This window comes from Buceros rhinoceros, unplaced genomic scaffold (assembly GCF_000710305.1).
Source record: "Buceros rhinoceros silvestris isolate BGI_N320 unplaced genomic scaffold, ASM71030v1 scaffold34168, whole genome shotgun sequence".
In the NCBI taxonomy this organism is placed as follows: Eukaryota; Metazoa; Chordata; class Aves; order Bucerotiformes; family Bucerotidae; genus Buceros; species Buceros rhinoceros.
In genome coordinates this window covers 1-10826 of record NW_010426849.1, presented here as the reverse complement: position 1 = coordinate 10826, position 10826 = coordinate 1, and the positions used below count along the sequence as shown (strand labels likewise).

The window sequence follows — 10826 nt, the reverse complement described above, 5'->3', positions numbered from 1 at the left end:
GGAAGAGGATGAACGGCAAAGCGGCGCTGCTGGTGCAGCGAGGCTGCCGCTGCATCGTTTTGTTTTACCTGAAGCTGACTCCCTTTTGAACGCCTGCCCTCATAACAGCTGGACGAGCTGGATCTTTTTCCTCACGCTGTGGTGTTCTTTGCTGTGTTACTCCTCCTCCTCGGCCCCAGAACTGGAGGGTCTTGGAGGAAATTCCAGAAGCTGTCTAATTCTTCTGCCTCACCAGGGTGGGATTGACATTGCTGCTGATAGACAGTCATCTCGTGTGGGTCTAACCACTCCAGTGTTCACCGTTTCACGATTCCCTTTCTAGGCAATTTATTTCTTTCCCCTCTTCTTTCCCACCCATGTCCTTTGAATTTTTCTTGCCTTCCTGAGATGGAATCCGAGATCTTACCTTTGGTTCCTGTCTCTTGTCAGTTTGCACTTCAGCTCTTAACAAGATTTGGAAACACAGATTTGTAAGCAAGCCACCAAAGTTTGCTCTGTATCTAAAACTCTGTTATGAAGAGAGGGGGGAGGTATAAGGCTTGAATGGTGATTTTCTCCCCAGCCAGAGGCAGCTCAGCAGTGTCCAGGACATCGCCAGGTCTTGTTGGGGTGCTTTTGTCTAGAAGTCCTAGACTTGGTGATTACATAAGCCACAAAATACGAGTAACAAAGCAGATTTAGTGCTTGCTTAAAGCAAACGGAGAATCCTTTATCATTATGCATTGCAGCGTACCGAATTTGAGCACCAGGTCTTCATCATGATTAATTTTTTGACCGATTTGGCTTAACATACTTCTGTCCTTTTGCAAATGAGTTTGTAACTGGGAAGCAGCCCGAGGTTGGCAGCTCCGTTCTGATGATCAGCGCTGCCATTGTGCCACTCCCAAAGCAGTGGTTAGTTATTTTTTGTTTTTTCCACTGCTGCTTAAAAGTGACTTTTCTGTTTTGTTTTTTTTTTTTTTTGTAGTTGGGAAGACCTCTCTGATCACCAGGTTTATGTATGACAGTTTTGACAATACCTACCAGGTACGTGGTAGTTTGGGGTTTGTAAATATCTTATCTGGATAAATCCATCCTCTGCTATTAAAATGCAACCCTGTGAGATTTGTGGGGGCCAAGCACATTTCTCTGTGGGCTGTCGGTTCAGTGTCACGTGTATGGCTGTAACGGGCCCTTAGATGGAGGTGAGACTTTGTGACTAAACCCAAGCATCCAGGAAGATGTCAGGAAATACCACCTACAATAAGCAGCAGGGTTTAGCTCCCGTCTGGGTGTGTGAGAAGCCTCAGGAAAACAGGGAGACTGGGGTAATTTCGAGTTGGAAAAGGAAGATTGTGTTCTTGAGGACCAGTCACTCACTCGCACCGGGTCTTCTGTGTTTCTTACCGTGGCTTTTGTGAGGTGCTCTCATAGGTTTATCTGCTTATTGTGGACGTTATTAGATGTATCCCGGCTGCAGAAAATAGGACTGCCAGCAGTCAGCCCCCCCTGTAGAAACTGGCTGTGGTGGTCTCTTCTCAGGTTAAACAGTTCACGTTCCAGTGGAGGCCTTCCAGATCCCATTATGCTGCCTGTGTTTGTTACAGCGGGAGATAATCTGTCCAAAACATGGACATCTGTCACCTCTGTAACCCCTTTCCTGGGGTTATGATGGACCAGGACATCCTCTGGGTTTAAAACTGTGCCTGGGAGCGCATCAAACATAGTTGGTGACTTCCAGTGCCTTTGTCCTGGTGCCGCTGGGCAGCCATGGGAAGGGGAGCAGAAGGGGACTGGCAGAAAGAGCTGCCAGGGAGATGAAGCTCCTGACCGCCACTGGAGAGGAATCGCATTCTGAAGTGGAAAGACCTGAACAAACAGCGCTTCTTAGCTTTCAGCACAGTCACCCCTAGTCTCTGTATGTGATTTGCTCCACTGTTTGGGTGGTTCTGGTAAGATAAGAGTGAACTGCAGTAGAGCAGAAGGAGGGGCCGGTTCAGATGCGATCTGTTAAGATCCACGAACATCCAAGGCTCAGATTGAGACTGGGAGGTTCTCCTGCAGTTGAGAAGCGTCAGAGGAAGTAAAGGTGGTGCTGCTTTCCAGGCTGCTTTGTTTTTCCCTGCTATATCGAAGGCAAATGACTTCAGCAGCTTCATTATGCGGGTGTGAACGTTTTGGGGAGTTTGTATTGAAAGCTCTGATGTGCAGATGCTGGGAGGCCCGTTGCAGGTACTAATGCTTCTCTTCTTTCCAGGCGACCATTGGCATTGATTTCCTGTCAAAAACAATGTACCTTGAGGATCGCACGGTAAGTGAGGCATCTGCGCGATGGTGTGCCAGCAGCCCTCCGGGGAGCTGCGGCTGCTGAAACCCCGCAGCAGCCTTCAAGGGACGCCTGTGTTCGACCCAATCCCTGCCCCACCCACCTGTTCCTGATACCTGTTAACATCCAGTACCTCCAGAACCCAGTCAAAATCCTCCACGCAGGAGTGGGACAAGCCCGTATCCCAGGGAACAGGCTGTCTGTGGTGTGTGCCTTAGGCAGCGTTGGCAGCTCTCCTCCTGGGACTGTCAGTGTAGATGGGTCCGAGCAGAGCCCCGGCAGTTCCACGTCCACAATTCCCAGCAGTGGCACGGCTCCTCCTCCCAGAAAGGCTCCTTCCAGAACACGGCTCTGACGTGCTTTCAATAAAGCGATTTGGGATTTAGCCTGCACGAGATTCCTGTGCACCCCTCTCCTGTCTCTCAGTGTCTCTCTTCTTTTGTCATGCTTTGCTGGCACTTGCCTTTTTGCTGCTTTTTTTACTGCTGGCTGAGAAGTGTGAAGGTGGTGTGGGGAGGAAAGGGCCAGTGGTGCGGTGGAAGTCCTGCGTGTGGCTTTGGCTCTGTTGCTTCTGAAGAAGTCTCAGCCCAGTGTGAGTGTGAGGTGAGTGTCCTGGGTGCTTCTCTGCCACCTCGTTTAGTCTTTGTTTGGGAGAAACTGCTTGGATAATGATCTTCAGTGGTACTGGTGGTGGCAGAAGAAGGAAAAGGTCTTGGGAATGCTGCTTGGCATCTGAGAAGGCGATTCGGGATGCTCTTTTCAGCAGGGTACTCTTGATTCCTCGTGGTTGTGTAGGTCAGGATGTCATTCGCTCTCCAGAAAGCGCCCTGTTGGATATCCTGTTAGCTTTCCTCCTTATGGAAGGGGTCCACAGAGCCGCTGAAGCCTGTTTGGATAACAGAGGTGTTGAATGGAGATAAGGGAGGGAGAAACACAAGCACGAAAGCTGGGAAAATTCAGATACTGAAGCAACTTCTCAGATATGGCTGATGCTGTGTCTTGCACCGGGCTTTGACTGCTGGGCTAGAAATGACGCGTGCTATGAAATGATCCTCTAACTGCGGCGGGTGCTTTGGCGTATGTGATGTGTCCTCGCACCTGGAGTTAAACCTGCGCTGGTCCCTCGGCTCTAAGTACAGCCTGGGAAGCGTGGACTTGCCAGCAGAAGGGACACACGCGTGTGGAGTTTGGTTCTTCAAGGCCACCTGTTGGATTTAGGCACAAGACAGGCCACTCTGAAGGGTGTTGGGTTTCTGGGCTGTACCTCACTACCGTGTTTCACCACGTCAGGCTTTCCCGGGGGTGCATCGCTTGGGGTGATGTAGTCCTTGTGCCGTGGGCTGCAGTCTGCTCACGCAGCTGTTAGAGCCGGGGTCCTGACGTGGCCGTGTGCGCTGTGCTGCAGGTGAAGGTGTGTTATAGGGATACCTTGGGTTTACTAGTAACTGGAAGAGCGCATTCCTACGCGTGAGTTGTCTGTGGAGGGCGGGGGGGCTCTCGGACATGCCAGCCCCTGGTCACTGTGAGAATGTGGTTAGAAGCGTCACTGGCTCTTTTCACATTTCTGTTCCGTTTTAACTTTCCTTTTGTTGCATTATTTTTGCTTTGCAATTTTTTTCTTTTTGTTTTTATTTCACTTGATTTTTGGTTTTTGTTCTCCATTGTCCTGCTCTCCCCCTTCCCCCTTCCCCTCCGCTTCCCCGTTTCCCAGATCAGGCTGCAGCTGTGGGACACAGCCGGCCAGGAGCGGTTCCGCAGCCTCATTCCCAGCTACATCCGCGACTCCGCTGTGGCTGTCATTGTCTTTGACATCACAAGTAGGTATCGAGCCCAAGTGCCTGAAGGGACCTTGCTCTTAGTGTGTACCTTTTCTGCACTGGAAGTGGTGGTGGTGTCTGGAAAGAGCTAAGAGAGGCCGTCGGCCCCAGGACTGTCGGTGTTTGACGGGCTGAGGGGACGCAGCTGAGCATCTTGAAATGTCCCTTCCCATGGCAGCGGGGTTGGACTGGATGATCTTTAAGGTCCCTTCCAACCCAAACCGTTCTGTGATTCTGTGATCTTCCCTCACAACCAGTGGTTAACTCCATCCCATAGTGCAGACACCAGGGAACTGTTGAACCCTGCGCTGCTCACAGCTCAGACAATGAGGTGATGTGCAGAGGACTGGCAGGTAGGTGAACAGGGGCTGTGATATCCCTGGAATGAAGGGCGGTTGGACAGCTTTGTACTTTATCTGCTTTGCCTGTGTTTGGGGTTTTTTTAAACCTCCAAATGTTTTTTTTTTTTTCCCCTCCTTTCTGGATTACTAGAGAGATAATACAAGTAACAACGTCAGGTGCCAAAGCAAAGGAGGCCTGTCAGAGTACGTAGAACAGTGCAACACATCAAAGCTATGTAGTGACTTAGGAGGGTTCCAGACCCCCTGTTTCACTGCAGAAGAGAGCTGGCGATTCCCAGGTGTAACGAGAGAGCTGTAACCGTAATTTCTAACAGTAAACAAGGAGTTCTAGTTTGGTACAAACTAATGTAAAACCGAAGTGGTACACTGGGGTTTGAGGAGTGCCGAGATGCACGTGTGATGCCTTACATTGGGAGCTCACCAAGGGGAGGCACAGGTTGGCATCTCTCCTCCCCGCTGCTGTGACAGGGACAGAATGCTCTTTAGGCAGGCAGGTGGAAGATCTGGGCAGTCCGGGCTCTTCTTAACGGCTTCCAGACATGTCCAAAATAATTGAGAACTGATCTCGTCATGCCTTGGTAATGGTCTGATCTTTCCAGATAATTTAATTTTTTCTTGTTACTGCTCTTTGTTCGGGTCTTAGCGACTGAGAGGCCTTTAGCTGTCTTACCGAAGGAACATGCTCTTGTACTTCTGAGGGCATGACGACGGGGGGCACTGGTGCCCCTAGGAACTTGGGACCCTTTGTCTTCCCAGACCAGTAGAGCCATAAGCACACAGTCCCGTTTGAGTGGGTTATTATATTTTCTCTTCCCCCTCAAAATGGGTACCTCCTCCAGCTGCTCTTTTGACTGTGAGTCCAGGGGTGTTGGAACACCACCTTGGTAAGCTTTGGGGGGGAATAGTCTGGTGTAGCAGCAGTGTCTGAGGGACTGTGCAGAAGCTGTCATGATCAACCTGATCTTCCATCACCAACATAATATTGTCCAGGTGCCTGGAGTTTGTCTCCCCGAGTTTCCTGGGGTAGCGAAGAGCCCTGCCTTTTGCTGCTGTAATCAAGGCTGCCTTCAAAATAAAGCGTAGGCTAATTGCTTTAGCTCTAAGCCCTAATCTCCCTTAAGCCCCAGGCATCAGCCCTCTGTACCCTGATGCAGATAACGATGTTGTTTTGAATCTGCTCCTAGCAGGACGCTCTGCAGACCTGTGCACTGCCCAGCTTCTATTTCTCTTCTAAACAAGGCACTTATTGGTCCTTCCGAAGCTGCTTGCTCCCATGTAGCCAGTCTCCTGCAAGCTGCCTTATTAACCGCCGTTCTTGGCACAAACAGCTGCTCTCCCTCGCTGCTGAGCCAGCTGAGCACATCTAACCAATTCATGGCATTAAGCTGGGGACCAGTACGTGCCCTGCTGTGGAACTCCTGCCTGCTGAGAATGCCAGCAGCAATCTTCTTTTTGGGCAGCGTCATGCTGCTTGTCCAGCAAGCCCTGTGGAGTGAGGACACGGAAGGAAATTCCATCGCTCCTGCTGTGAAAAGCTTTGGCTGAGCGTTGGCTGTGGTAGCGGGGCGTGTTTTGACTGTTGCTGTTTCAAACAGGCAGGTCCCAGACCTTAGAGCTATCACATATATTATATGTAATATCATATATAACAGGTCGGTTTGTGCTTGGGCACAGCTCTGGAGATCAGTCTGCACCTCTTGTAGCATATGTGCTTGTTTCTGTCTCCTGTGCTTACCTGCAAGGGAGAACCTGATGCGCTTTGGGTCACTGGGGCCTACAGCGGGTAACATCGGCTTTTGTTTCTGCTGGAACTCGCGTTACCAATGGCTTAATCTTGCATGACACCCCCCATTGCTACCCTGCAGATGCCTGATGCTGGAGAATGGATGCTGCTTGACTACGTGGTATCTGGGCTGAGGGGATCGCATGTCTGTGGTGTGGGAATCACCCCAAAGGCTTTAATCTGAGGTGCTCTAGGCCGGGAGTCCTGTGGAGGCCCCTCACTCAATCCTGGGTAGACCAGGGAGACCAGCTCATGTTCCCTGTTGGCTAGTGCTGTCAGCAGTGGGCAGGAGCCGTAACCCAGAGCTCTCTGGGAACAGCGGAATCTCTAGGCCAGCAGAAGAGGTGATGCAGGATGTTACCTGCAAACAGAGTCAGAAAAGCCAGTTTCTGTGGTGATTGGGTACTTGGGGTGTGATTGCAAGGTCAGCCTCAGCTTCTCAGGCTGAGCTGCATGCAGTTAACTCCAGCTATGGCCTTTTCTCTAAAGGACAGTTTCCTCCTCTCTTTTCTCTCTCGCTCTCTCTCTCTTTTCTGCTCTCCCTGACCTGGCACCAGCAGGTTCGGCTGCAGCTCTGGGACACAGCAGGCCAGGAGCGGTTCCGCAGTCTCATTCCCAGCTACATCCGCGACTCCACCATTGCTGTGGTAGTCTATGACATTACAAGTGAGTGAAGCTTCGGTGTCTCCTTGTTTGAAATGCTACGTGGGAGCAGAACTACTGAGTTACAACCACAGGTTCTGCAAAAAGATGATTAACTTTAGAAGTGTTTTTCCCTGCCCTGTTGTTCTGTCTGAGCGGAAGACAGTTGCTGGGTCGTTTGAATGTGGTGTGGGGAGATGTGGAGAAGCAGCCGAGCTCGGCGGAGCTTTCTCCATCTGACAAGGAGTTTTATCCTCAGCGTTCCCATGTGATTCTTCCCTCCAGACTTGAATTCCTTCCAGCAAACCTCCAAGTGGATCGATGACGTTCGGACAGAGAGAGGGAGCGACGTTATCATCATGTTGGTGGGGAACAAAACTGACCTGGCAGACAAGAGGTAACGGAGGGGAGCTGGCGGCCTTGCTGCCCTGACCAGTAAGAGCGAGGAACGGGCCGACCAGTCTGTCTTCAGAACAATTGTTGATTTTTAAACAAAGCATGAAAAGCTTGTTGTGAAATTCAGATTTCTGGTTTCAGCATACGCAAATTTACTCCCTTTTGCTATCCACAGATAACTTTGGTTAAAACAAACGTACGTTGCCTGAGTTTTTGTCCATGCTGAGGTAAAGCCAGAATGATGGCTTGCAAAAGCAAGGACGGCTCTTTTTTTTTCAGTAGCCCTTTTTACACAACTCTTTCTGCATGTGCACCTGTACCTTCATAGTGAAGTTTCTCCTCATTTACAGTGTTGGTCTGAAAGGTTTCCCTCTGAGCAGAAACGTCACGTCATCCCTAACACAAACTGTGGCATTGTCAGTGTGCGAGAGGAAACAGCATGAGCAAAAGCAGGTTGCCCCAAGAAACAGCAAAAGTTAATTAGACTCTTAAAATCACGTGGATGTAATGCTTGGGACATGTCATAAAGCACTTTGCTTTTAAAACTCTTAATCCTCCAGCGCCACTTCACCCAACATACCTGACGTGTAGCCTCTGATGGGGGAGGATTTTTATCTGCTGCAAAAGCAAGCAGCTCAGAAGGGCAGGACGGGAAAGCAGCTGAATCTCCCAGCACAGTGAGGGCTTACAGAATGAAACCCTTGTCCTCGGACTGTTCACAAGACACCTCTGATGACCAGGGAACAGCTTGAAAAGCCATAGAGGAGGAACAAACCCCCTGCAGCATTATTTGAGTTGCCTGTTGTTTGCTCTGATTCTTGGGACAATGGGCCCAAGAGGGACCCGGCTGTTGGGTGCTGTCACATCTGAGACTCTAAACCTTGCTTCCCTCGCTCCTGCAGTGTGCTTGGGATGGATGAGGATGGGGACCTTCCCATGTGGTTTCGGTGTTGCTTGTCCAAATGCTGGTGTGAGGCAATGCCCAGATGCACAGCCTGGGGTCGGGGGGTGCTTTCTGCCCCTTGTCCCTGCGTGAGACGCTCTTAATGTTGGGCTCACCCTGTCTAGCAGGAAAAGCACAGACAGTTCTAATAATGGCAGGTGGTTCGAGTCAACGGGGAAAAGGGTGAAGTTTGGTGGGTGCTGTGTGGGCTTTGTACCAGTGGTTCTTAGAGATGGGTCTGTGTCCTCTACGCAGCCCACCTTAGTCTTGGCAACTGTGACTTTTCCCACTTCCACTGGGAGGCTGTTCTTGCGCTTTGGACTTATTGGTGAAATGTGGTGCTCAGAGCTTCAGAAATAGGGTAAAAATGTGTAGAGCTGGTTTGGATTAAGAATTCTGGGTGGCCAGACATCAGAGCAGTCTGGTCTCTGAAACCAGCTTGCAAAAGTCAAGATATGCCACTCGAGCCAGCTCTGGATGTTGACCATTGAGTATCTCTTACACCCTCCTGGGAGCTAGAAATAACTGCAGCTCCCTGACTGAGTAACCTGGTGTTTAGATTTGAGGCTTTCTATCATCTATCAAAATCCAATTTCATGTGGAACTGGAAAACCCAGTAGGATAATTTCAGCCTCGGGTTATTTCCTGATGGTACATAAGTGGAGTGTGTGTGCAGGAGAGCTGCCCCAGTGCTGCCAGGAGAATTAAAACCGCTATAGAATTGTTGGAAACAGAGCTGAAGTTCAGGTAGCCCTAGAAATTCTTCATTTAGCAGTTTTCTGTGACAGCAGTCCTGGTCTAGGCTGGAGTTTGGAATTACAGTGTATAACCAGTACCAGTAAAAGAAGCCTGCCTGGCTCTTGAAGGCAGTTGGATTTGTTTTGGGCTGAGATACAGAACCTGTTAAAGCCGGCCAGGGCCACAGTGTCAGTCTGAGCTTGGTCCCATTTTTTCAGAGCAGAAAGCAGTGCTGGGAAGCCATTCATCCTCCAGTAAAAGCCCGCGATGATGCAGAGCGCCGAGGCCAAGCAGCTGAACTAAAAATAGCCCTGTTCTATCTGGTGCAGCCTGTGAAGTTTTTCTTTGCTTCAGCTGGCAGCTGGTTTTTTTCCTGCAGTTTCCCTTTTATCCTTTTTGGACTATTTTTCTCTGTTTTGGTTTTTCTTTTCTGTGATTCATTCTCATTGCTGTAGACAGGTTTCTGTAGAGGAGGGTGGGAGAAAAGCCTGAGAACCGCGTATGATGGATGGTGAAACCAGTGCTAAAGCAGGCTGTAACAGGAAACAGGTATGCACAGATGCGCTGCACTCGCTGCTGGAGCCTTGCTGAAACCTCCCTGTCACCTCACGGAGTTCCAACTGGTCAGCTTTTGGGAAACTGCTTTTTGTATTGGGTGCAGCATGGTTTCATTCCGAGCTGGAGTACCTGGGGGTCGTGCAGACTGAGGTGTCCTGAGGTGGTGGATGCTCTTTGAAGGGGTGGTGAAGCATCGCGGTCATCTCTAACTCTTCCCATCTCTCCCTTTCTGTCTTTCTGTTCGCACCTCTGTCCAGGCAAATCACTACAGAAGAAGGTGAACAGAGAGCCAAAGAGCTGAATGTGATGTTCATCGAGACCAGCGCAAAGACTGGGTACAACGTGAAACAGGTACGTCTCTGTTCTCCCCTACAGATGGGAGGTCTGGGCTTCCCTGCTCCCTGTGTGTCTGCTTTGCCTGGTGTTCATGCTCCATCGGTATTCGCTTGAGCGAACAGACCCTGAGCAGGCCCAACCTGGCCTGGTTGTTAAATACCGTAATGCTTCCCTCTTCCTGCACTGGGCTGTCTGCTGCCTGGTGGGCTCTGGCCTCTACAAGGTCTCACGTACCGAGTCCCCTGGTTTTAATCCCATTCAGGCAGGGTCTGTTCTGCTCAGGGTCTATTCTGCTCATACACGTCAGCCCCTGAAATGCTTCGTGCCCAGTGGCCTCTGCTGCGGCTTTATCTAGTGGAAGCCCCTTTCCTCCCTGTCCAAGCTAAGAAAACTCAGCTGGTAAGAAGGGAGACTGCAGCCAGAGTGTGCTGAGCGCTGGGAACAGCACTCTTCTGGGGAACCAGTCAGAACCAGCATGGGAGTATGAGTTTCTGCTTCTCTTTGCAAGGGTGAGAAGGGATCGCTAGAGTCTGGGGATCACCTAGTCCAACCCTCCTGCTCAAAGGTCACTGTGTTCATTGCTGCTGCTAACAGTTAACGCACTGTGTCCCAAAATGAGCGTTGACGCCAGTTGTGATAATTCCTCATGCTGATGCACAGGAGTACGAGTTTCTGCTTCTCTTTGCAAGGGTGAGAAGGGATCGCTAGAGTCTGGGGGTGAAGCATAGGAGTATGAGTTTCTGCTTCTCTTTGCAAGGGTGAGAAGGGATCGCTGGAGTCTGGGGATCACCTAGTCCAACCCTCCTGCTCAGAGGTCACTGTGTTCATTGCTGCTGCTAACAGTTAACGCACTGTGTCCCAAAATGAGCGTTGACGCCAGTTGTGATAATTCCTCATGCTGATGCACAGGAGTACGAGTTTCTGCTTCTCTTTGCAAGGGTGAGAA

At 50.3% G+C, this 10826-nt stretch overlaps 1 protein-coding gene across 1 annotated transcript; it reads left to right on the top strand.

Moving 5' to 3' along the window:
- Nucleotides 1–972: 972 nt before the first annotated feature.
- On the top strand, nt 973–9895 carry LOC104488558 (ras-related protein Rab-6B; the record flags this gene model as incomplete). The annotated part of the gene is made up of 5 exons (XM_010141676.1): nt 973–1026; nt 2237–2290; nt 4017–4122; nt 7195–7306; nt 9802–9895. Coding segments are annotated over exons 1-5 (396 nt in total), but the record flags the coding sequence as incomplete, so codon positions are not given.
- Between the last annotated feature and the right edge of the window lie 931 nt (nt 9896–10826).